This window comes from Mchenga conophoros, linkage group LG19 (assembly GCF_057382185.1).
Source record: "Mchenga conophoros isolate Kocher_MC1m ecotype Shallow Benthic linkage group LG19, M_conophoros_male_GT1.1, whole genome shotgun sequence".
Taxonomy (NCBI): Eukaryota; Metazoa; Chordata; class Actinopteri; order Cichliformes; family Cichlidae; genus Mchenga; species Mchenga conophoros.
The window spans coordinates 13,241,613-13,268,716 of record NC_140544.1 but is presented as its reverse complement, the minus strand read 5'-3'; the positions used below and the strand labels follow the sequence as shown (position 1 = coordinate 13,268,716).

The following is a 27,104-nucleotide window of genomic DNA, read 5'->3' as shown; positions in this document are numbered from 1 at the left end:
CTGATCAGTTGACAGCTCAGCCCGACCCTTCACCCTAGTGCTCAGAACATATGGCCACAGGTCTGGTGATACGTTAATAAAAATTGATCATTGACCTACTGCCTAGGGTGCCTCGGTGTCACCTGCATTTATAGACATCCTTATGTAAGCAAATGTCTAAATGCTTTAGACGTTTTTTAGTATGTCTAAAGCATTCAATGTAATAAAGGGAAGTATCTATAAAAGTGTCTGGGTAAAAGAAGATCTCTCAAAGAAAAATCAAAGACGGCAAATCTACAAAATAACACATGATTTTATTAAGAAAATGTAACTTTAACAGGCAATTATGCAGCTAAATATATCAAAACCCACAAAACAAATGATAAGATTAAAAAAAATCCCAGCTGCTGGAAAAAAGAAAATTGCTGAAGATCACAAAGGCAATGCTTCATTGAAAGGAGGAGAACGCAACCTCTCACTATTGAAACTGACCCACTGAAGTTTGGTACTTCCTTTCCCCAATATAAAAGGAATTTTAAAAAGCAGCTGATATAGAAAATTACATATAAAAACAAAGGTACTAGTTAAATTTGACATTTTCTTCCTTTGAATTTCCATTTTCCGAGTTTTTGTAGTTATCTTATCAGTTTAATTTCCCATCCACTTCATTCATTTTTGACTGATACAATAGTCCCATGTCATTCACGAACATCTGTATTATGTTTCTATTATAAAACACAGATTGACAAGTTTGCAGTACTAGTCACAAAAAAATGCAGTTATTCAGTCTTTGACATAATATGCAGAGAGGCATAAGGTTTACGGCTTTAAATGTTAGTGTTTGTTATAGTTTCACATTATTGTGTTTAGTTGTTTCAAAGTAATAAAGTGTTATAGCTAATTCACAGAAAACAAGTTTTTGAAATATCTTCTTGTGTTTTCCAGATGAAACGTGCATCTGTCTTTCAGCTGGCTTAAGTGTACATGGAAACGTACATCCACTGAAAATAAGACAGATTATTTATTAACATTTAAGTATCACTTAAACTGATGCGTTTTCTTTGTATAAATATTTATATTTATTTATTCGTTTGCTCTGTCAGCACTAAAGTGACTTTATTACCTCTGACTCCTTGAGATGAATGGATTTTCCATCAGACAACTGTTTGAAGATTTCTGTTGAAGAACACAACTTTGAGTTTAAACTGTACAAATCATGAACCTTAATCAAATCTTAGAAGCGAGAAAGATGTTTTCCACTGAAAAAACTTTTCATTCTCACTGCATGAGATTTATTTTCAGCTATCTACACATCTACTGTTGTTATTTCTTCTCGGCTTCACTTACTCTTCATGCAGTCCAAGCGAATCATGAGACTGATGAAGCACTCCAGTGCCATGTGTCCAGAGGAGGCGCCATAGCGCAGAGCCATCAGACTGAGCATGTCATCTGAAACCTTCATTCCTGAAGAACACACACAGTCAGACTTCAGGAGGAGTTTGCTGAGATATATGTACATACATACATATACTAGTGCTGTCAGCGTTAATCTCGTTAAAATGATGTTAACGCGCCGTCCAGCTGCACGCACGGGTCAATCCGCGCTATCTTGCTAATGAAGATTTGCCGCGTTAATGTAGTTATGGCAGTGGTTCCCGAACTTTTTTTGCTGGGGCCCCCTTTGTTTTACAAGAAAAATGTTCGCCCCCCGCCCCTTCTTTTCATACCCCCTGCAATGGCTCTGCGCCCCACCCTAGGGGGTGGGCCACACACTTTGGGAAGCTCTGGGTTATGGCGCTAGCATTATTTTAACGAGATTAACGCTGACAGCACTAATATATACTAATACACACACATATATGTATATATACATACATATACACACATGTACATATATATACACACATATAACTATAAACATATACCTGAAGCTACAAATGCATTCCTCAGCTCACTCAGTGACAGCGTTCCTGTTTTTGAAACGTCGGTGAGGAAGAAAGTCTCCTGATAAGAGAAGACTGAAACCATGAAACTGATCAGGGAAAATCTTCACATCTATAGCAGATGTATTGATATATGTTTTAAGGCTGTTTTTTTCCCTTTACCTTGTACTTGGTGACCTTGTTCCACAGACGGACAAATTCCTCACTGTTTAGTTTGCCTGTGATTGATGTCTTTTAAAACCCACATTAAGGTAGCAAAGGGACAAATCTTAGTCTGGTCTTTCAGATGAGTAATGCTGGTTATATCAACAGAGAAGCACTCAGGTTTGCTTACATATAGACTTCTGCAATAGTTACTTTTCAACAGCTCAGAAAGGCAAACTACAAAGTTTCTTAATCTGCTTTTTCCAGTATCACATGTATTATAACAGGATACATCCATTAGAGCCACCATGCTGCGACAGGCATCAAGGCTGAACCCTCCAGATTTCATTTCTCCTAAATAAAACAGAGTTGAATTAGCAAAGACAGTGTAGCACAATTGTCATCCACAGTATTCAGAGTCATAGACTGCATGTCGAAGTAGCCATGGCGACTAAGAAACTTAGGGTCTTGCACACCCTGCTGTATTACTGATGTTTACACTAATGTGGACCACAGTTAATTTTGTATTAATAAGTTAGAGTCATATTCTCATAAACCAGAGTTTGCCAGAGTCCGATGAAGGCTTACAGGAAATAATACTGATTTATAAATTGGACGGGTCAGACCTGGAAACTACGCTATATGAACAAAAGTATTTACAGGGCTCCAAACCTCCTCTGGCAATAACATCAGCACAAAAACTGTGCACAAGGAGCTTCATGGAATGGGTTCCCATGGCCAAACAGCCATGTGTAGGTGGCCCAGTAAATTTAAATTGAGCTTGACAGACTTTTTAAAGGCCAAACCTTTCAGGATGTTTTCATTTAGAAGCCTCTGGAGCTGCTCAGCATCCACTTCTTCATACTGAAACATTAATTGATTTGGTTTACTACATGATACATTACACAGACGTTAGACACATAATGCTATATAAACTTGTAATATTGCAGTAATGCGGCTAATATTATTAGCAAAAAGATCTTTTTTAATTACCTTGTCAGAGTATTGACGGAAGAATGTTTTCTTGTTTTCTTCATCCTGATGGTTTTTTACTTTTGTGACCTGACGAGTCAACAGTTCACATTAATAACACATGAACAGCAAAATAACACGGACACAATTAAATGATTTGTTACAAACCTTTTCAACTGGCTCATATCTTTGCTCATTTGAATTTGAATTCTCACTGTGGGGAGACCAATATGCATTACTTTCATAGAAATCAACTGTAATGTGTCAAATGCAAATTTTGTTTTAAATTTTTTTATGTCATATCATCAGACATCGACAGTGAGCATACTAGCAACAAGTCTCTTCTCTTGAGTGGATGGTGAGGATGAAGGAGGCTGTCTCGTTGGGTTTGAAGGTGGATGGCACAATCAGGTATTCACCAGGCTTCAGCATAAGGAACTCTATCACCTCACGGGCATTCATGTATTTATCACTCCGAGCAACAGGCAGATGGGTGTTGAAGAACATTGCTGGAAACTTCCCACTTTGCGTTTTGTACTGAAATTATTCAAAGTGATATTTCAGCTCCCCAATTTCATTTGAAGAAGTTTCTGAAGTGCGTACAGACATGTCAACTTGAAGGTTTTATGTATCAGCGCATACAGATACACAGAACCTTAATAGTGAAAGACAGTGTACTTTCCTTTTCACATCACCATATGTGTATTATAAACATGAAATAGATTAAATTAGTTTCTTACGTCTTCGGACACCTTGAAGGACGTCAGATGAATTTTGTTCATGTTGGGAATAAACAATAATTCAGTTAGTCGTTAGTTAGTTATTTCAACATGTGCACAGCCACTGTATGAATGCTTGGACAGCATATTAAAGCTTGGCTTGCTAACAAAATGGTTTTTTGTATGTTGTAGTAAATTTTTGATCTGTCATTTTCTGCATTTCAACACCACATTATTATTGTTGTTTCCACATTACGATACAAGTTCTGACAATAGTTAAATACATTTTCATGCTCTGAAAATGTCAACTTCAACATGGTATTTGTTTTCACCATAGTTATGCATGTATGAATGATATGACAAAGAGAAATATTTACCAAATATACAGCAAAACCAATGTGGAGGTTCTGCACCAGGCGTCTGTTCCTCTTGTCAGGCTTTTGCATGAGAGACACTAGGATGTTTTTCTCCCCATTGGTCTCTGAGTTTTCACCTACGACCTTAATTCGATACTGTGGATTTGTCCAGAAAGTGTCTGGAGGACATAGAGGGAAAAATATGTTTTATTTACATGAATTGAAGATTAAAAAATTATGTTCTGCTGAACATTTAAACACCTATATTCCAGTATATGCTATATAATTACCTCTGTTATTTATGCAGCCTCCAGCAGTAGTTCCAGCAACCCACCGACCCTCGTACACAGAGGTCTTCCACTGAGCAGAGGATTTTCCATCTATGAAGTCTGGTTTCAGGCCACAGATGTCAAGATCTGTGTAGAACTTACAGAAATCTTCAAATGCCATCCTGTTAATAAAATCAGGTAGATTCTCATTCCTAATTTATTTAGATGTGATGTCAAAGTATAAAACTCTAAGCTTATGACATAGTACAGAGTAAATAAAGCAAAAAAAGAGAAAACTACAACTTCTTGTGGTATTAATATAATTCCGCCAGAGGTTGTAGTTTTCTTTTGACGAAATTTGCTTACCAAAACTCTCCATCATCAGCCACTGAAAGGCACATTTGGCGGTCTTGAGAACTCACAATGTCCCACATGGGGGACCTTAAAGACAGTATTTTAGGTAAGAGATGACACATTATGTTGGTAATTTTTATCCAGAGTTGCATATTTTGAAGAAAATTATTCTCTAATTAAATATACCAAAGCTGATTACTGCTTACCGATCACTCCAGTCTCCTACCCACTCTCCTTTGCCCCAGGGGTTCCACAAACGGATCAGCTTCACAAGTTTTCCTTGGCTAATAAGCTGGCCGCAGGCACCAGAAAAATCACAGTTATTGGTTCGATGCATGCTCAATCATCCAGGTAAGTAAATCACAAAAGGTTGATTCTGTTCATCTGGACGTAACGTTTTCAATGCAAGAAACGTTTCGTCACTCATCCAAGTGACGTCTTCAGTTTCAGCTGACTGCAGGTTTCCCCAACCTTATAAACAGTACATTGCACAATGACTGAAACGAGCATCACTGAACGAACAATCAGCTGGAAACACTGGTTTGAGGGGGAGTCAAGGAGGCCATTTACGTGATTGCAGCCATTCCCCAACTCTCTGTGGATGGTACTCATTGCCACTGATCAGTGGTCTTTGATCAGTAGTTGTTAGTCAATGGTCATGAGAATTTGCATATTAATGATCAAGGAACTGATCTCAGAGCCCATTGTTCATTCAGTGGTTCTATTTTCAGTCATTGTGCAAATGTACTGTTTATAAGGTTGGGAAAACCTGCAGTCAGCTGAGACTGAATAAGTCACTTGGATGAGTGACGAAACGTTTCTCCCACAAAACGCTACGTCCAGATGAACAGAATCAACCTTCTGGGACATATTATTGTTGTATTTAAATGTATGCTTAAAGGTTTTTAAATCTCCCCTAAACATTTTGTCTAATATGTCATGCGCTTGTTTTTGCTGTAATTCTTCCTACACTGCATACTGTGATACTATGTGATAGCATTCTTTTTATTGCTGTAATCTTACCAGGGAAGTATTATTACTGTAGATTCACTTCCAATACTAACTGTGATTACTGTGTAAGTATAATTCTTTACCTCTTTAACCCCTGTCACAGTGTAGGCGTGCCCTTGGACCAGTCCATTTGGCAAAACTGTGTTAGCAGATGTTTCCTACAATCAAGGAACATTGGTCATTGTAAAAGCATAAAAAATGAAAATAAAGACTTCTGATACAATAATATCATTAGAAAAAAGTGACTGCAAAGTTTGGTTATGTTGACTTAAAGCAAATTTCAACATTTTGGGACACTTTGTCTTCATAAAAGATGTTTCTGGCAGTCAACCAACCGCTTCACAAAAAACTTAAAATAGATTTTGAACTTTCAGAGTCTACTAAGTCAAAACAGTCTTCTTGTTCCAGGATTTGCATTCCCACTTAAGCAGTCCCAAAGTGCATGCTAACTTGGGTTGTATTTGTGCAATATTGGTTGATTATGCCATAAATATAACTTCATCATTACATCATTGATTTAGTTTTATAGTTTTTAGGCAATATGATACCAGTTTTATTGGTAGATGATGAAGTGCAGTCTGAGTGGAAAACACAGACTTTGTTATAACTCACCTCAAAATGCATAAAATGTTTGTTAAAATGTCAAAACAGTTTCACAGCATCTCTAATCTATACTAACACTAATCAAAGTCCTCTAAGCCCTTTTTTGTAGTTGGAGAATAATCTCCCTGAATAACCTCGGGCTGTTTCTGAGTTCTGTTTTTTTGTGCTTACCCCTTGAGGTGTACCACAGCCCATCAATGTGTTGGATTTGCCAGCTCTGCATATCAGCCCCCACACGTCTGAACTGGCGTCCGACAGCTGGACGCACATGTGGACGCCACCGGTGAAATCCATCATAGCCTCTGAAGGAGTTCCAGAAGTCATGTCGGTGTAGGAACCACAAACCCTGACAGAGGTAGATAATATTTTTCACAGATCCCCCACATGTAACTTGTTCACTGTATATTGGATAAATCATATGTTTCTTTGCATACTTGGCATAAGCTTTCTCCAGCAGAGCAGGCCAGAACTCATTTGGATCTTTGGAGTGAACAAAGATTAGTCTGCCATTGATCGTCGGCAACTTGTCATCAATGACGACGTCCACCCACCGCCCGAATCTCCAGAACTTAAATAAAGATACAATTGTTTTGTGAGCTTGTTGTGTTTCATGAAATTTGATCATTAGAGACAAAATAATCCAAACTCTGAAATAAACAGCTTTTAAGTTTTAGTTTAGTGGAGAAAAAACAGTTAAAGATAATAATTACTTCTCTTATTCTGATAGTTTAATGATGTTTACCCTGAAGTGAAAAATGCCACAGTAGTTCTCTTTGATTTTTTGGTCGAGCGGAACAACTTGTTCAAAAATGTGATTCTGGAAAGTCAGTGCGCCGATTGATGCAAGAAACCAGCAGTTTCCTGGTTAACAACAACAAAAAAGAACAATCAGGACTGTAGGCAGATACAAGAGTGTAAATATTAGGAGTGAAGAAATGACCCTACCAAGTACACCTTGACCAAAGTCAAATCTGGAGACGCCATCAACCACAAATTCAGCATCAGGAGCAATTTGCTGTAAAACAGGGAGTCAGTTTTCAAATATAAGGATTGATTCACTCATTTCCACTTAATGTATCCGACCATTCCAAAATTTAAGAGGTTTGGGTCCAAGTTTGAAATATGAAACTCTACTTCACAGGCTTAAATATCAGGATTAATTTAATTATTGTCACATCCACTAGAGGGCACTGTTACAGTGAAAATCTCACTTCTTGGTTCATAAGAAGAGCTACATTTTCACAATCTCAAATGCAGTGGGGCAAAGGTGGAAAAGATATTGTATTTTGTTTTCTAAAATTCTAAAATGAATTATTAGCTCATGTCTAGCAGTCTAGGGCAACCACTTTTATTTTTGAAATGTTAAGCATTATTGTTAGCTGTGTACTGGGACTGTGTGAATTGAAGAACAGCTCATTCAAACACTTTTACAATCTGACTGCAGAAAAATGTCATTAGCAGAAAATTTAAACTGAATCACTTGCAGTGAAAAAGGGGGAATCAGTCCCCGGCTGATTAAACATTTAGATGTGATAGAGCATCTAATGTGCAATTTAAATATCTTTAAATACTCACCGCAGGTCTTAGCCACTTCACGTGGGCCAGGTCGGAGGGCTTCAGTATCCCCTGGCCAATAGACTTTGCATCAGGGGGGAACATGTCATCGAGGTACCTTACTCCTTTGATTAGACAGTACTGCTTCAGGTTCTTGAAGTCTTGGTTACAGAACCTTTCAGGGTTGGAGATGCTCCCATATCCCTTCTGCTTGTGACGAGCCTCCATAATGTTCAGGCATGCACCAGGAAGAGGCATTGCTGCAGTGTTTGTGTCTGTTTTCAAGAAGTTGGCATGTAAATTTGATAGATTAGTATAATAAATGATATGCTACAAAGAAACAATGTCAGCTCAAATCCTAACAGTAAAATTAAATTCTTCTTAAAATGATCAGTACGCTCCTCAAACCTCTAGGGTGATTATCAGTCTACTCCACCTCTAGATTACAACCAGTAAATTACATTAAATGTTTTTTTGGTAACGTAACTTTAGATATTAAAAATAAAGCTTGGTTGATGTAAGAATTGATGTAAAAAGTCAATGCCAAAAAAACATGACATACTCTGTCATTTCATATATTTAATTGTCATATAAGACAATTTTATTCTTCTTTGCTTGTGTTTAAATTCAGTACTTCAGAAAAGGTTATTTGTAGGCATGCTTCTTTATGTATGAAAATCTCTGTCTGCACAAAACAAGTACATACAAATTACAAATTCATTAGACCACCACCCAGTGTAATGTTTATACCACAGCTGCTCTCAATTAACAGTATTAGTAAATACCAAAATCATGTTTTATGTTTCTGTAACCAACTGTATGTGTAGCCTCTTTAATCAAAATAGTATTTTTAAAGCTGTTGTTATCCATTAATTTTCATATTTCATACAACTGTAATTTTATTTTAATTTGCCTAATAGATAACAATATAATTCTAAGTAATTTCTAAAAACACATTTTCATTCTTGTTATGATAGATGGTCTAATAAATTTGTTAAGCACTGTATGCCCATTTGCTTTTTAGGAAGCAGCTCAGCTCATGCTTAATGTTTATATTGACTATAGCTGCTACTACTAATAATATTAATAGAATTAACTAAAAACAATATACATACTGAGATTAAAGTGGTAGACATTTAGAGGAAATTACCTAAGATTTAACTCAGTTTTATGAGCCGTTTTTTGCAAGGTAACAGTCTGCAACAGCACAAGTGCAGCACCTGTTCTAATAGGTATAGGTGACCCATAATGATAAAGGTGGGTCGCCTAACTAAATCTAGGTGAGAAAAAAAATAGGTGAAATAATATATAAATATTAAAAACATTGCTTGGGTTTTTTTTCTCTTTTAAAAGAAAAAGAACTGCAATTTACAATAAAATATCAATGAAATGCCCATATAGTAATAATATTTAATGAGACTATGAAACTAATAAAAACAAAACAAAACCTAACACTAAAAATAAACAGAAAAAGAAAAACTATAATAACTGATTTTAGTCAGTAGTCCTAAAATTGTTAAACAAACATCTTACCTGAACGAGTCACGAAAGAGGAAGCGTGTTGTTTAGTAGATATGGAGCAGGTCTGCAGGTAAGAGTGGACAGGCTTCAGTCTTATATAATGCCCACAATCCCCTAAATCAGACAGGACAGGTTGTGGCTCCTCCTTACCTTACTATGCAAATTTCACTCAAACTCCACCACTTTCCTTGGAATTACTCTGGAACCTGCAGGGTTAGTTTTATAGGTGTTTACACACAAGTCATGTTAATTCTTAATGTACAGGTGTGATGCCCTGTATACAGCTTCCTGGTTTTTATTTAAAATAACCCAAAGGTTTGCTTGACTTCAGCGCAAATATGTAACTCTGTTGTTGTATATTGTCTGCTAAATAAACATTATATTTTAGATGTTTGAACAACCTTGAGTAAGTTTGTTTAAACTTACAGGGCTGCCATGGTAGTTGGCATCCACTTTATTTTTGGTTTCTTCGAGCATTTGTGCATGTTAGAACTTGTAACTACACAAAGATTTTATGGCTGACAGTTAAATCTTTTTGCCTCTAAAGTGTTTGACTACTGTAGAACAAGAAAAAAAATTCACTAACAAAATAACTGACTTCACCAATTAAACTGCACGCCAAGATATTTTTGCTGATGTACATGTGCAGTAAAGATCCTGATGTTACTTGTTTAACAAAGATTTACCATATGATATATTTAAATATTTACAGACGTGGACAAAAATGTTGCTACCCTTCGGTCAATGAAAGAAAAACTCACAATGGTCACAGCAATAACTTTAATCTGACAAAAGTAATAATAAATAAAAGTTCTATAAATCTTAACCAATGAAAGTCAGACATTGCTTTTCAACCAAGCTTCAACTGAATTATTTAAAAAATAAATGCATGAAACAGGCCTGGACAAAAATGATGGTACCCACAACTTAATATTTTGTTGCACAACCTTTTGAGGCAAACACTGCAATCAAACGATTCCTGTAACTGTCACCTCTCAGCAGGTATTTTGGTCCACTCCTCATGAGCAAACTGATCCAGTTGTTTCCGGTTTGAAGGGCGCCTTTTCCAGACTGCATGTTTCAGCTCCTTCCAAAGATGCTCAATAGGATTGAGGTCAGGGTTCATAGAAGGCCACTTTAAAATAGTCTTATGTTTTCCTCTTAGCCATTCTTGGGTGTTTTTAGCTGTGTTTTGTGTCATTGTCCTGTTGTAAGACCCATGATCTGCGACTGAGACCAAGCTTTCTGATACTGACCAGCACATTTTTCTCTAGAATCCCTTGATAGTCTTGAGATTTCATTGTACCCCGCACAGATTCAAGACAACCTGTGCCAGATGCAGCAAAGCAGCACCTGTCACGGCCTGGGGGATCGGCAAGGCGCTGGTCGGCCTTTTTTTTTTCTTTTCTCTCTCTTGCGCTCTCTCTCACCTCCTCTCTGTCGCTGGGGCAGAACTCATTGTGGGTTCACGCCCTCGGCCCACGGAAAAGAACACACCTGATGCCCATCAAGGTGAATGGCATTTCAGCCAGGAGGTGACTGCTGGTCTTCGCTGGATTGTTGTCTACCACACGTCAGTGAGAGTCAAGCTACAGCTCAAGATAAGTCAAGTGTCTTTTGTGAATATCGTACTCATTCCTGTTTCCTCATCTACAGACCCCCTGGATAACCTTTCCCATGTGAATCTGTGTGTCAAGTGTGAAGAAAGGAACTGCAGTCATGTATGTGGAGAGTTGGAGAGCGAGTGATTCCCCCCCTTGGATTTCCCTGGAGTCCCGTCCCTCACATTGTTGTATATAGCACTGCCCGGCACTCTCTGTATATACACCTGGTGAACTCTGTAAATAAATCCTTGTGTTCAGTTGATTCAGGAGTCCTGCGTTTGAGTCCCCTGCATCTTTGATCTGTCATCAATTTCCTCCTGCAGCCACGTCCAGGGAGGTTGGCTTAAGATAAGATAAAGGATTTCAAAAGAGAGACTCTGGATTAACATGTCCCTTTGGCCACATTATTTTCTTTCTTTTCTAGGGGTACCATCATTTTTGTCCAGGCCTGTTTCATGCATTCATTTTTAATTCAGTCAAAGCATGGTTGAAAAGCAATGTCTGACTTTCATTGGTTAAGATTTATTATTGGTTTTGTAAGATTAAAGTTATTTCTGTGACCATTGTGAGTTTTTCTTTCATTGACCGAAGGGTACCAACAATTTTGCCCAAGTCTGTATATTATAGGAGAGGCTGACTTATGGAGCTTCTTTGAAATCTCACTTGAGACGAGCATGTGGGCATGTGCTTCTTTTTAAAACTTTCCCGTTCCATTTTGCAGAAGTTGAAGTTTTTCAACATTAAATTAAAGGCTGCTTTGAATAACAGGAGGAGGCATGCATAGGCAGCCAGATAAAACTGTGCAATAAATATTGGAAATTCCTCAGGCTCCTCAGTTCCTCCTATTATAATACAACCACAGACAAAGAAAAGCATGAAAGATATTACATACCTAAGCCAAAATGGAGCAGCAGTGAAAAAAGCTTGACTCTAGTTTCCAGGTGTTATAGTGGCAAAACAAGCCAAAATAATCACCACTGTGGCCAAACATCTACACTTTGGTCTCTTCTCAACAAAGGACATTGTTACTGAAGTCTTGTGGTTTGATCAGATGCGACTTTGCAAACCTAAGCAGAACCTGCACAGACATCTGAGTCCAATCAGCGTCATGCCTGCCTTCTTGGAGCCAGTCAGCCTCCACTCTGCATGGTTTAAATGTCAGTGCTCTTCCATCAATCTCCCCTTCAGACATTCCCTTGTGGAACCCACCTCTTTCCCATCTCCACCTCACTGGAGTCACTCAGAGCCACATCCTAGCCTCATCTTCACTACCACTGGCATCTATAACTCCGGGGTGTTCTGGAGTACTTTCTTTTGATCATGGATGTAATGATGCATTTGTTATGATAAACTTGAATCTTAATAAAAACATTTTTTTGTTGTAAAATATTTCTCTATATCTATTAACTAGAAACACGTGAGACCCTAAAAAAACAAAAAACACCCAAAACAAATAAAATAAACGTAAAATAAAAAGTGTTCTGCATCACTGAAAATAAAAACTGGCTTTATGTGACTGTGATTATTTCCCCCCCAAGGCCTTTTAAACATGACTTTCCTTGGAACTGAAAGTTAAATGAATTATGATCACATGCTTGTTTTCACTTCCACTGCTTAACAAACCAGTTATAGAATTTGATGTGCATAAAGTCTTTAGGGAGAAACCCAATATACAAGGGACTCTCAAAAGGGCAGAAGTTGTTGTTATTGCCCTGTCTCGGTAAGATACATACTCTCTAACAAAGCCAGCGCTCCTGAATGTCATCAGCTCAAACAATCTAGTTTATTTTAAGGAAACAGTCTTCTTGCAAAAAAGCCCACTGATGAGTTGTGGTAATAATTCTAAGACAGTTCTTAGACTAACCAGTTTTCTACTTTTTTCTTCTTTGTTTTCCAATAATAAAGCTTATTTGTTCCTCTCTCAGCCCGACTCCTACTGAGCACTCTTTACAGGCCACAGCTCTGTTCTCCAACACTCCCCACTGCACGCACTGGCTTGCGGCCTGCCTGTGATTTATTTTTTTCATTTGTTAAGAAAAAAACAAACAAAAAAACAAAAACAAATGTGATGAACAAACCACACAACCTGCAACTACAAGATAACCAGAAGAGTACATGGTTAGGTTACTTTCACACCATAAAAACCTGTTTAGAGGCAAACCTCTCCCATGCATCCTTTTCACCACCGTTATACATCAGTGGTGAAATCAGCAAAGATGCACTTGAATGTCTCATCTGTTCTGGATGTTGAAGGATTCCCCTCACTGGCCATAATTTCCCCATTATAGATTACTTATATACAGTATTTCTAGGTGTATAGGTGAAGTTAACACTTGCATTATTGTAAGCCAGTGTCAATGTTAAGGCCTAAATTGCCATTAGAATATTGCAATTAGGAGGATAACTGCAATTATAAACTAAAGCTTTTTATCAGAGTGTGAGCCTGTCAGTGAGCAAAAACTCCTTATCCAGGCTGGCCACGTGAGAAGGGTTACTTTGTTTCCTTAAGGAGGCCAGAGGTTATAAACTCAGCAGTCAGGATATGGGAATTTCTATAGAAAGGGGCATCTGTACTTTCACACCTTTGCTAATGAGTTAATCTGAAATTTGTGGTAAACACAGATTCTATGTCATTCTTTTGCATGTTTTACCCTGTTCAGTCTAACCGCCTCTACCTGCAAATTTAGGATAGGTAAGCTGGCAAAGCACATTTCCAGTTTATTTATTCAGAAGTCATTCTTGCATGATAGCGCATACAGTGATCTTATCACGTTCAGATCCTTTCAAGTGATGGGGAAAAATGAAACTAAATTACTGGTGTCATGTTAAGACCTGCCTATGGCTGCACAAGATGAAGATGAAGAAACTAAACTAAGATAACTAAAGGATGCCGTCAAATGCTGGAGTCTCCGAGGCCAAATTATCAAACAAAATCAACCCATTCCCAAGAAAATAGTTTAATTAAAAAGAAGGTAATGGTGAATTTCCCATCTAGTGAGAAGAAAAAGGAGTAGAATAGGCAGCAACAAAAAGGACAGGAGCCCTCATAAAAACCCATAATGAAAGTATTATTTTTACTCATGTAATTGTTGATTATTAGCATCGAAATAGTAACTGAATGTGATGCACTGTTATGTTTACAGAGAGAAACACATGTTCGGTAACTGCACTAACAGATAACGAGGACTTTAATCAAAATATAATTAGCCGCCCAAAAGGGGAAAGAGAGAAAATTGTAATGGAAAACCAGATTACACAAGGTTTTTGTGATAGTAGCTAGCTGGCAGTGCCAAAATGATTTATCATTTCTGTAGCTACTCTGTTCTACGGCTATATCCCAAAAAGTTGATTCTGTTCAGCTGGACGTGGGACAAACGTTTCATCCCTCATGACTTCTTCTGAAGCATCAAGATATCTGTGGGTGGGTGCGTAATGCCAGTTTGAGTTTGAGTTTGTTTTGTTCACACTAAACAACAAGCGAGCGAGAGAGATACTGCAACATGGCCAAACTTGTCTCCAAATTCGTAGTCATTTCGTTAAATTATGTTTTTGTTACGCAGCGGACCATGAAGACCACTCTACCCACATTTTAAAACTGAGACCTTCTAAAACATGAAGTCAAAAGATATAACTCTTTTGACTTCAAGTTCTGTATGAGAACTCTTATGCCAGTCAAGGAAAAACTTATTTTTTAAGCTACAACATCAGTTTGACGTTAGAAAAGTAAACACCAAAGACTATGGGCTTTGAAACGTCTTGAACCAGAAAAATCGAAGCAGAATATTTCATTCAAACACACAATAGGTGTTCACAAACGTGAAAAAAAATATTAAAATCTTCTGAGAATTATTCTCTTTTACTCATGCCTAACGTTGCGTTGGTCTTATATTCATCAGTCATCGGGCGATGGTCTGATTTTCTAAGCTATTTCCAGTCAAACTGGTACCACTTGTCTTTAAAGTGTTCCCAGAAGCGATCACTAATCTCTTTACTGTTATTTGGAAATGCCAAAAACAACAACAACAACAAAAGGTTTTGTAGGCTGTTGACTTCAGAGGCCATTCTGTTGTTTTGTTGATTCTCTTTCAGTTAACAGGTGTCACTGATGGCATGTTAACTGTAAATGAACAATATCTAATTAGACTCTAGCTAGAGACCTGGACATTTCTGTTAGAAGCCAGTAGAGGGCAGTAGTGGAAATGATGGTGATCACACAAGAGAAGGTTGGGTCTGTAAAGACCTAAAATCATACATTAAACATACATCCTTGTTTATCAGAAACGATGTGATAATACACAAAAAAGTCTTTGGTGGAGGAAAAATAATTTTACTCAAATATTTTAACGTCACAATCAGTGATCTGATTGCTGACACTATTAACATGTACTCTATTCTCTTTGACTTCACTCAAGTGGTGCAGTGCTGCTATGCCCCAGTGTGATGGCTTAACCCATATTGTGCAGAACTAGAAGGTCATTAATGCTTTAATCTCTTACAGACTATAAGGAGACTATGACGATTGCAATGCACATTATTCTGACATCAGCAGGGAAAGCGTATGAAAACTGTGCTTCCTTCAACATCAGAATCTTAAATGTTGTGAATCGTGCCTACAGTTTGCCAACTCCTCTGTGATGTCCCAGTGCAGGATTAGAAACTTCCTTATGGCTGCTAATTGACTGAACATCAAAGGTGACGTGGTCTTTGCAGAGCCCTCGGCAGGCTAAGTCATTGATAAACAAAAGGTTTACATAGGTTATGTTTTCTATTATGTTTTAAAAATGTAATTGAATTTCAGGTAAAAATTGTTTTTTTGTTTTTTTAAATTTCTCCCTGTAATTACAATACAGTAATTGTATAAGTGAGCATGGAGGCTGGTGGAGGGAATAATGTCCCAGTGGTGATGCTGGGTAATTTCCTGCCTTTAAACAAACACACTGCCTAATATTCTAGATAACATAACATGGCAATAAAATATATGAAATTAAAGGTATAACCTAACCAGCTCTTCCTTATTTGTAGCCGTCTCAGAATAAAGTTGGCACATGAATTACAGCTGTTCTGTTAACCTTAAATTAAATGTTCAATCACAAAGAGTTGAAAACATACTCACCTGTTTTGCTCGTGTCTCCTTTAGCGCTCCCAATTCCGAAGAACTTCATGCCTTTGCTGTGTTTCTTTAGCAACCACAGCTGTCATCACATTTTCCCTAGAATAAGTGTAACTTACTTGCACAGATTCCTGAGCAGAGGTTCCAGCAGGTTATCAGCTCATAAAGCTGTCCTGCCCTGACAGGTGCAATGAATCTCTGACTGAAGGAGCTGTCAGTCAGCATGAACATGCCTAAAATGCAAATATGGAGATTGCATTTTTGAATGAAAAAAAAAAAAAGCTCACTGAATATTTGTGTTATTTGCAATATTTGCAAGTTGGGGCAAGTTTCTACCATCTTTTATCACCTAGTACAGTTTATCCATCATAGGCTTTGATTGCTTTGATCGAGGATGGAAGTCTAGCCAATACCACAGATGACATGGAGAGTCATAATCTGGTTCTCAAATACTTTCTTACTTACAGTTAAGTCTTTGCTTAGCAGGAGATAATGGAGGACAATAGGACAAATGTGCTGTCAACCCAAGAAATAGTGTCACTATAGGTCATGGTTCCTGTAAAAGTAAATAACCCGAGTTACCAACCTCCCTTTACAAACAAAACTGTGCCATGCTGTCAGCACTTGCTGGGGTGATTTTATCCAAGTCATGATGAAGCCTGTTGTTTCCTCAGACTTTAAATAGCAGACTCCACGTATGGACTTATATTGTACTCAGTGTTCTCTGTTTAGCTGCTCTAACAGCTGACATGGCTTCCAAGTTTTCCCACCACTGGATATCTGAAGGTTTGTTGGCAACTGTTCTGTTATTAATCATATCCTTCACTCTGAACGCCTTCCGTGACATTAATATTGAGAACACTTAACACTTCAGAAATGTTTTCATACCGATGTGTGCGTCAGCCTCTCCAGAGAGCTCTTTTGACTTCATTGAATTGATTTTGCCCTGACCTTATGTACATTGTGCCAGACTAAATGTTCTTGCACAATATATCTTGGACTCCAGACAAGTTTGTTAGCAAAGTAAACAGGATACATCTGGCCCACAGTTTCTCGTCCCACAGGAATGCATGTTTTTACCTTTTCTTAATGAGCTGTTAAGTGTCTGAGACAATGTAAATATCTTCGACTGAGAGAAAGTTGCCAGGATGTAGTGGAAAACTTAAAGCATTATCATTTAACGACACTACTTTCTGCTACTAATTAATAGCTGAAAATATAATCCTACTATTACCGACTGGCCGGAAAACGTGTCAAAAAAATATGGGCAAAACAGAAGCTAGACTCCCTTTATCATGTAGTTGCGCTCAACTACATGTCCACTCTTGTCTGTCAATTTCTCTTTCTCTCTCTTTATAACAATATTTAGAATGAATACAGGCTTTGACTTGTCACATCCTTTAGACTTGCTCTCACCTGGATTTAGATCTGTACTGTAAACAAACAATGAAGCGCAGAACAGGAATAGAAGGTAGATAGAAAGTAAAATAAACTTTACATCAGCTTCTTTACCGGCAACTTGTAATATGCCAGCAGACTAATGGCTCCGAAAGTTAAAATTGGCCAATAATCTAGTAATTTAAGCTACATAAGCTAATGTTTCTGATGCTATTTTGAGAACAAATTCAAATAATGCTGGGGCGATGTTGTGACTTATCAGAACAGTTTGCACTTTTACAGTATTTCATATAAATGTTTTAAATCTGCATCTCTAATTTATATCATGAAATGACCTCTGCATCTTCTTTCTGCCAGAGCAACCAAAGTCTCATTTAATCTATTAATGACAAACCAGCCTCTGTGTGAGCGCTCTGGGTAGCTTTCATTTTCCAGTAGAGGAGATGGCAAAATATGATTATAAAACAATGTCAGAAAATAATATTAAAACACATTATCATTACCCTGATAAAGGGTCTAAACACACCCATGACCTAAAAAGAAGATGAAACCATAAAAAAACCATGTACGTTTACAGTGTTTTAATTATGGCTGTGAAAATACCAAAATAAAATTTTATTAAGTGGACCACATATTAAAACAGACACACCCTCAGGTCAACAATCCCGAATTATATTTTTCATATAGCTTCTCAGAATATTGAACAAATTTTTTTACATGTTTTTATTTAAAATTGGAAAATATTTTATCCAAACAAATGGTGTTTGACATATTTTCAAGTATTTTTTAATTTCCAAATATAAACTATAAGAGTACTTGCAAGAATATAACCAGAAACCTAAATTAAATATAAACAGCTGAATTACAAAAGCTCGTGACTGGGTTGAATTCAAAGAAATCTGCTTCAGAAAATATTGCAAACAATAGCTTAAATATAGATGTTAAGGCAGTTTTCTATAAAGTGTGAGAATTACTAAGTCACATCACATCAGAAAAGATTTACGTTTGTTTTCTGATCGTTGTCATGTAACTAAAGCCACCAGTTTCGTAGATTCACCCAGTTTGGTAAAATGTAGTTATTTGAATTTCCTACACCAAAGTAGACAGGCGGTGATTAACCTGATAGTAATAATATTTTAAATAGACTTGGAAGAATTTATTAGCAAGGCTTTGTTTGAAGTAGACACTATTTAAGTGCCACTGTGCACTCAGAGGGTGGAGATTGGTGTCTGTTTCCTGTGATTGAAGTCGAGGCACTTCCTGTATTTAAACAAATACAGGAAACGTCTGTATTCACATGAAGGCCCGCAAAGGTCTTCTGTACTTGCCCTCCAAAAGGTTATTGGGTTTAAATATGAAAAAGCAGTAATCAAGAGTTATGTAAATTGTACATTTTGGGAGGTTTTAAACAATCCATTACAGTATGAATATTAAAACTCATATTTTGGTTATTATACACAAAAGATTAAATAGCAGCATAAGAGCTGGGGGTAGGCAGCAAATCTAATCAATAGTGATACTTCTATACCTGCATAACAGGAGGAAGATTACACATTAATAAAATACTGATGGTTTACGATAAGTGCAATTTTAACATCTTTATAGTAAATAATGAGGTGAAGGTCAGACGTGGCGACAGAGTGGCAAAGTTCACGGGTTCACTTCCTGTGGCGGCTATTTGTAATGGCACAGTCCCCTCCATGAATCTGACCGCTCCATGTTCATGTATTGAAAGGCACCACAATTCAGGGAGTCTGCTTAAAAAGCTTGAACTCTGTTGGGGCCGGAGACATCTGGATAACCAGTCAAAACACTCCAGAGCCTTTCATTGTTTTCTTCCTCGAAACGGAACCAGTCAGCATGGGAGTAAGAAAGAGCTACTAACTGCTGCTAAACATGATTTCCGTCTTTAGTTTTGCAAACAGGATACTGGAGCCTGAATGTTGCTTTGAGAAACACTTGTTCTTTGGCTACGAATGGGCAACCACTTATTGGTCTCTTTTTACCCTAAAACTCCCAGGAACCCTTTGGAGAGCAAACATTTTGCTGATCTTCGTGGCAACTATGTTGTGGCTTCTTGTCCTGCAGCTCATTAACAGCTTCGAAGGTTTATCAGGGTTTGAACATGAAACGCTGTGCACCTCTAATGCCTGCTTCACTGCACACATGAAGAAGGAGAGGTTTGACAAGGCCAAAGAAGACTGCGACAAAAGAGGAGGATATTTGATGACCATAAGAGACCGAAAAGAAGAGGATGTGGTGCGCTCACTTCTCTCATTAATAAAAAGTCAACGACATGGGACGCTGCTTGAATTTTGGATTGGATTAAAACTCAAAGAAACCGATTGTGTATTTCCTGACCAGCCACTCCGAGGATTTAAATGGGTATCTGGAAATGAGGAATCCCACTACTCCAACTGGAAAGAAGAGCCTGCCTCCACATGCTTAGCAGAGAGATGTGTAAATATTGATTACAACTTTTCAAGTGAGAATCACCTGAAATGGACTGCTGTCCCTTGCAAAAAACGTAAAGCTTTTTATGCATGCAAGTTTTATTTTAAGGGGATGTGTGAACCTTTGGCTCTACTGGGGCCTGGGGAAATCGCTTACACAGTACCTTTCTCACAAGACCCACTTAAAAGTCAACTGAAGTCATTTCCTCATGGAACTTTTGCTATAATTCGGTGTAGCGATCAGGAGGATCGCATGTCTTTGTGCAACGCTGTTAACCATACCTACCGGTGGACTAACCTGGGCCCCTTTTGCAAAACAGGAAAGCGAAGCTGTGATATCAGCAATGGTGGGTGTGAACATTTGTGCCGTCAGGATGCAGATGAAATTCGATGCGATTGCAGAGAAGGTTATGAATTGGAAAAAGATGGACTCCGCTGCAGGATCAAAGACTTGTGCAGTCCTGACACCTGTGAGCATCAGTGTGTAATGAGCGAGTCGGGATATTTCTGCAAATGTCCAGTTGGCTTCGAACTGCACGAAAACCAACGCAACTGCTCTGACATTGATGAGTGCCAATCACAGGCTTGTAAGAACGACCTGTGCATAAACACACATGGCAGTTATAAGTGTGCCTGCAAAGTCGGCTACAAAATGATGGATGGCAAATGCAGGGATGTTGATGAGTGTGCACAAAGGAAATGTGAGCACATCTGCTTGAATACCATTGGATCGTTCTCTTGTTTTTGCAAGGAAGGCTTTGCTTTCTCTGAAGATGGCCATTCATGTGAAGACATTAATGAATGTGTGACTGACAGCTGTTCAGGGGCTAAGTTTGAATGTGTAAATACTGTAGGAAGCTTCATATGCACCCACCTGGAAAATGATGGAACCACTTATGCTCCAAATGTGACCTTTGCACCATTAACCTCATCAGATTACCCATCTTATGAGAAGACACAAGAAAACTTTACAGAGTCTTTAACCAGTTCTACAACTGAGCACCCATATCCTCAAACCGATTCACCCATTCCAGACCCGGAGAAAGTTACAAACAAGGATCCACTGAGCAACACAACCATGGCCACGAGTTTCGCCAAGACAATCAATTCCAGGGTGATAATCTGCGTCCTCGGTTCAGTCATTCCTCTTGTTGTGTTGATTGCAATTACTTTGTTTTTTGCAATTTTTCGATGCAGTCGCTCTAAAAAAGAAGTGAAGAAGAACACCACTGCAGATGGCTACTGCTGGGTGTCCTCTGGCTTGGATCCACGTTTAGAGAAACTATACGAGTCCATCTTGACTGATGACCCATGACCATTTAGTGACAGAAAAGACTGACTAGAGTTATGTTTATTTATGCAATTCTTGCAATCTCCTGTGATTACACTACATATCAAAACGCAAATCAGAAAACGTCATTGTCCATCAAATAGTATTTGAATAAGAGTAGAGTCATAATGGGGGAAAAATAAAAAGTAAATGGGTGTTAAGTGGAAGTGCATAATATGCTGTAAAGGTTATGAAGGATGTGTAACGACTGTTTTTATTGCACGGTTAATAGTCTGAGGCAATGTAAATATCTTTACCTATGAGAAAGTTACCAGTATTTGCTGTAAAAAAAATTTCATTCAATGTTAAGATCAGACACTTTTCTTCATTTGTTTGTGACAATATTTTATGCTATTGTGTATAATCCTGCTATTACCTCCTGTCCTGAGAATCTGCTTGTGTACTATGAAAACAAAAGAGGATCTTTAGCTTTAATATCACAGAAAATGATCATTAGACCATTTACTGATCACTCTACAACCTGTGCCCCAAATAACACAACAAAAAAAAGAAAAAAATACACAAGTATCGAAGTAAAAGTACTAAAGAGATATTATTTGTATAATATGATCATTATTACTGGTGCATTAAAATGTTGGTGGTACTTTGCTGTTTGAGCTGGCTGAAGTATAATATAATCTAAAAGTAAAAAGTGGACTAACACGTATATTCTCCAGAGAGTATACCTCACAAACATTCTTAAGAACTTAAAGGTACTTTTTGAAAAAAAAAAATTGTTTAGAAGAGCTTCAAAGGTCAAAGCTTTTGTACTGTGTTGCAGCGATATGAAGTTGAAATAGGCTCTGGCTGTAAACTCTCATTTGGACCACGTGATAATACAGCGAGTTATTTTGACCTGCCCAGAGTTCAGCACAACACATTTCAGCCTTTTTAAAGATATTATTAAACTCCATCCTGCTAAAACAGAGCAGATTCAGACTATGATAAAAAACAAAAGGTGCCTTTCAAAATGTTTAAAAATGCTGGTAATTTTCTTGTTTTTGTTGAACAAGAAGTACCTTTAAGTAAACCTGTTTAGTCTCTGACAATGACATGTACTTGTACACACCAACAAATAAGTCTTTTTGATTGAAGTTCCACATCTACACACCATCATGTAAAGATGAAACTGGTGTCAATTTATATACTGCAAGTATAAAATCTAAAATGAATTGTTTGCTTGTTTTTCTTTGTTGTTCTTATTTACATATATAGATAGCACTACCATTCATGAAGCCCATTCTATTACCAGAATTATTGTTTATGTTTCTGTAAAGGTTAATTTGTTAGAATTTGAATCCAATTTAATTTTTTTTTATTTAATATTATTGTTATTATCCATGAATTTATTTTAAACACATTACTGTTTTTGATGAGGTTGCCAAATTAAACCTTACATTCCAGAAAAAAATAAATAAAAATTAGCAATCAATTGTTCTGCTTGATTAATTCCTGACTTCCCAGAGAGGTCCAGTGTGCCGGCTCACATTTTGGTATAAAATCAGGAATCTTGATTTTAGGCAAGTACTTGAATTAGTTTGGCAGTTTATATAAGAGCCCTTTGCATATTTAGTATATCTAAACGTTGTTCTTCATTTTGTTGCTGCTGGTCCTACTTCAACTAATTTTTTTTTCTTTATCTCATTTCCTTCCTGAGATACCCTGTTTCCGCAATGGCACAAAGACTGGAAATTCCCCATCGTTTAAGACAGGCAACCTTTTGCACTCCACTATGAGACAGCATGGCCTGCTTGCAGACGAGAGTGCCTGTGCTTAGGATGAGTATGACTATTCTGATGGTTTCACTGACTGTTGGAAAAGGATTGGATATAAAGCAGCCTGACCACTGCAGAGCAGTTTGCAGTAATTATGGCAAACCTGACTGCATAACTCTAAACCAGGGTGAAGTGGATTTTAAAACAGCTGAAGAAGCCTGCCATGACAGGAAAGGAGAACTTCTGCAGTTGTGCTCTAAGAGTGATAAGAGGTTGTTTGACATTCTGAGTCAGGAATTGTTTGGGAACTACTGGATCGGGCTGCATTTACCAGCTGGTGCCTGCAGCAACCTCTCAGCTCCACTGAGAGGCTATAAGTGGATATCTGGCAGACCGGGCATCACCTTTCTTCCATCCTGGAATAACCACATTCAACTCTGCTCTCCACATTGCGTATCACTGTCAAGTGATGAAAAATGGACAGAGAGACCGTGCTTAGATAAAGCTGATGGGTTTCTGTGCAAAGTTGAGCTCCAAGATGCATGCCGTGGACAAGAAGTATCGCATCCAACCCTTTTTCAAAGCTATAAAGGCTGTTCATCTGGACCATGTGAGCAGAATTGTGAGGATTTTAAGGGGGGTTACACATGCTCTTGTTTCAAACAATATATACCAGACAACAAAGACCCCAGGCAGTGCAAACCACACTGTGCACAAAAGAGATGCCCTAGTATACAAGAGGCTGGCTATGACATATGTCCTGAAGGCTTTCTAAAGGTTGACGGAAACTTTTGTGAGGACCCTAATGAAGGTCCAGTCACAACTCCTCCCGTTGTAGCGTTTGTCAAACCACCCATCAGCAACAATACACTGAAGGCGTCTTCTGTTCCTGGGGTGCGCTTTCTGTGGGTTTGGATTGTGGTCATTGTTGTTGTCATTGCATCTATTTTTGTCATTAGGTTTTATGTAGTTAAGCGTAACAGGCAAAGAGAAAATTCTAATCGCAACAACGTTGTGACTTAATTATTGCCCCAAAATGACAGAGTCCTCTGGCTCTTTGTTCTTTATCGCAGACTTGGGTATTCTGTGTTGTCTCCTAGTTATTTAATGGTACACTCATGAACCTAAAGGTGTGGTCCACATCACTGGGAACAGAAAACGCTAAATGTTTAAGTGGTTTAACAAGTCAAAGTAGCTCTAACCTACACCTCCAATTACTGACTGGCCTCCAACTATTAGTTCCAGTCATATTTTCTTCCTCAGAAGCCTGAACAGCAGGCTGAGCCTATGGTCATTACTCATGGTTTATTTATGTGTTTTTTCAAAAAGGAGCGTAGATTAGATGAACAACTGGCCAGATGTATAGATGAATGTAAAGAATTCCAAATGTTTTACATCTCATTTTTCCTTTTGGAAAACAAGAAAAGTGAGAACTACATTTTGATACATGAAACATTTTAACAGCCATCATTTTAGGAGGTTTACACCTTTATTTTATTACATAAGAGCTTATATGAATGAAACCCAATGTGCTGTTCTTGTTACTACTACTACAACATCATCTTCATTTCAGAAATATACATACACACACACACACACACACACACACACACACACACACACACACACGCACACACACACACGTTCTCAGACAAAAACAAAAATTAAAATAAAATAAATAGAATCTAAATTACATGAAATGACAACCGTTAAGTCTGAAATGGAGTAGGAAGAAATATGTACATACTTATTAATCCCTACCTTACGCTCACTCTATTGAATCACCATATTCAGTGTTACCCCAACTTCCCCTCATCACTTCCCCCACACAATAAGGAATGAAGGACAAGTATAAAGATAGCTACAGTGATAGCTATAATTCAGATACAATTTAGCATAGTTATATATACTATCAGTCATCAACTTTATCAGTTTTGTATTCTTCCAAAAGCAGTTTTTGAAACATCTTTATGAACTTATTAATGCTTGAACATATAATATAGAAGTATATAAAATGTTAAAGAGTATTCAAAAAGTAATCAAACTATTTTTACAATCTTAACATACTTATGTGTACTTCGCGTACAGCATATGTATAAATATGTTAACGCTGACCCTTTTCTATAATCATTCACATTTGTACATTTAACTGGTTGCAAATGAGTTTTAAAGATATGACATGTGTATACTTTTATTTCAGGTCTTTTTTGAGGTAATTTTATGGTCAATTACGTTTCATGTTCAAGCGTGAATTCTTTCAGATTTGCTCTTATAGCACCATCTACTGTCCTCAAGAACAAAGTGCTGAGAAAGCAGGCAGTCAGAACTGAGTCAAATTGTAATTTGGGAAATTACAGTTTGTTCCAACAGAAACCGAATTACTTAAGTTGTATCTTCTAATAATATAGCATTAGTAACAACTGTTTTAAAATATAAAATATCTCTAATATTAATTATTATTTAGTTTTTATGGCCTTAAGACGCTGTACACCTACTTTTTTTACATTTATTTTTCTTAAGCAACATGTAATGAAATATGCTGTATAAATAAAGAGACATGGACATTGTTGCAGGTATATTGATAAATAAATTATCGGACTTGTGTTTTTCTTTCAATTTTATTTAGCAAAAAATTATTTGTCCTTTTTATTCATCTGTTCGTGCTCACTGGCCACTTTAAGTACACTTGTTGAGCTACTCGTTACTAACAATGTCTGAATGAATCAGAATTCAGCAACTCATTGCACCTAGGCATGTAGACATGGTCGAGACAACCTGCTGAAATTCAAACTGAGCATCAATAAAAAAAAAAAAAAAAAGGAAGGTTGTTTACGTGGCTCTGAATGTGACACAGTTGTTGGTGCCAGACGAGCTGGTGTGAGTATTACAGAAACTGCAGATCTGCTGGGATTTTAGAACACAACCATATCCAGAGTTTACAGATGATATACAGGGAGTGCAGAATTATTAGGCAAATGAGTATTTTGTCCACATCATCCTCTTCATGCATGTTGTCTAACTCCAAGCTGTATAGGCTCGAAAGCCTACTACCAATTAAGCATATTAGGTGATGTGCATCTCTATAATGAGAAGGGGTGTGGTCTAATGACATCAACACCCTATATCAGCTGTGCATAATTATTAGGCAACGTCCTTTCCTTTGGCAAAATGGGTCAAAAGAAGGACTTGACAGGCTCAGAAAAGTCAAAAATAGTGAGATATCTTGCAGAGGGATGCAGCAGTCTCAAAATTGCAAAGCTTCTGAAGCGTGATCATCGAACAATCAAGCGTTTCATTCAAAATAGTCAACAGGGTCGCAAGAAGCGTGTGGAAAAACCAAGGTGCAAAATAACTGCCCATGAACTGAGAAAAGTCAAGCGTGCAGCTGCCAAGATGCCACTTGCCACCAGTTTGGCCATATTTCAGAGCTGCAACATCACTGGAGTGCCCAAAAGCACAAGGTGTGCAATACTCAGAGACACGGACAAGGTAAGAAAGGCTGAAAGACGACCACCACTGAACAAGACACACAAGCTGAAGACTGGGCCAAGAAATATCTCAAGACTGATTTTTCTAAGGTTTTATGGACTGATGAAATGAGAGTGAGTCTTGATGGGCCAGATGGATGGGCCCGTGGCTGGATTGGTAAAGGGCAGAGAGCTCCAGTCCGACTCAGACGCCAGCAAGGTGGAGGTGGAGTACTGGTTTGGGCTGGTATCATCAAAGATGAGCTTGTGGGGCCTTTTCGGGTTGAGGATGGAGTCAAGCTCAACTCCCAGTCCTACTGCCAGTTTCTGGAAGACACCTTCTTCAAGCAGTGGTACAGGAAGAAGTCTGCATCCTTCAAGAAAAACATGATTTCCATGCAGGACAATGCTCCATCACACGCGTCCAAGTACTCCACAGCGTGGCTGGCAAGAAAGGGTATAAAAGAAGAAAAACTAATGACATGGCCTCCTTGTTCACCTGATCTGAACCCCATTGAGAACCTGTGGTCCATCATCAAATGTGAGATTTACAAGGAGGGAAAACAGTACACCTCTCTGAACAGTGTCTGGGAGGCTGTGGT

At 37.9% G+C, this 27,104-nt stretch overlaps 3 protein-coding genes across 3 annotated transcripts; 2 read left to right on the top strand and 1 right to left on the bottom strand.

Moving 5' to 3' along the window:
* Positions 1-23: 23 nt before the first annotated feature.
* On the bottom strand, positions 24-16,161 carry LOC146551876 (calpain-1 catalytic subunit-like). Its single transcript, XM_085257147.1, has 24 exons — positions 16,143-16,161; positions 9,576-9,631; positions 9,438-9,489; positions 7,926-8,179; positions 7,296-7,365; positions 7,093-7,211; positions 6,785-6,918; positions 6,522-6,696; positions 5,831-5,905; positions 4,943-5,028; positions 4,749-4,823; positions 4,404-4,564; positions 4,135-4,292; positions 3,779-3,790; positions 3,367-3,575; positions 3,207-3,252; positions 3,060-3,128; positions 2,873-2,930; positions 2,359-2,420; positions 2,085-2,153; positions 1,905-1,983; positions 1,327-1,443; positions 1,103-1,155; positions 24-980 (listed from the first exon to the last, which is right to left on the bottom strand). The coding sequence occupies exons 4-24, from the start codon at positions 8,160-8,162 to the stop codon at positions 954-956; spliced, it is 2,091 nt and encodes a 696-aa protein (XP_085113273.1). The 5' UTR covers positions 8,163-8,179; positions 9,438-9,489; positions 9,576-9,631; positions 16,143-16,161; the 3' UTR covers positions 24-953.
* A 3,170-nt stretch (positions 16,162-19,331) lies between these two features.
* On the top strand, positions 19,332-22,707 carry cd93 (CD93 molecule). Its single transcript, XM_085257517.1, has one exon. It carries the CDS (start codon positions 19,434-19,436, stop codon positions 21,303-21,305), a length of 1,872 nt encoding a protein of 623 aa, XP_085113643.1. The 5' UTR covers positions 19,332-19,433; the 3' UTR covers positions 21,306-22,707.
* A 234-nt stretch (positions 22,708-22,941) lies between these two features.
* Positions 22,942-25,651, top strand: LOC146551874 (complement component C1q receptor-like). The gene has a single exon (XM_085257519.1). The coding sequence runs from the start codon at positions 23,063-23,065 to the stop codon at positions 24,056-24,058; it is 996 nt and encodes a 331-aa protein (XP_085113645.1). The 5' UTR covers positions 22,942-23,062; the 3' UTR covers positions 24,059-25,651.
* The last annotated feature ends 1,453 nt before the right edge of the window (positions 25,652-27,104 follow it).

Excerpts from the sequence above, each read along its gene's own strand:
- LOC146551876 (XM_085257147.1), bottom strand. The coding sequence starts at position 8,162 with ATGCCTCTTCCTGGTGCATGCCTGAACATTATGGAGGCTCGTCACAAG. Across the intron at positions 6,697-6,784 it reads CTGGAGAAAGCTTATGCCAA|GGTTTGTGGTTCCTACACCG; the intron begins GTATGCAAAGAA and ends TACCTCTGTCAG. Across the intron at positions 1,984-2,084 it reads ACAAGGTCACCAAGTACAAG|GAGACTTTCTTCCTCACCGA; the intron begins GTAAAGGGAAAA and ends TTCTCTTATCAG.
- LOC146551874 (XM_085257519.1), top strand. The coding sequence starts at position 23,063 with ATGGCCTGCTTGCAGACGAGAGTGCCTGTGCTTAGGATGAGTATGACT.
- cd93 (XM_085257517.1), top strand. The coding sequence starts at position 19,434 with ATGATTTCCGTCTTTAGTTTTGCAAACAGGATACTGGAGCCTGAATGT.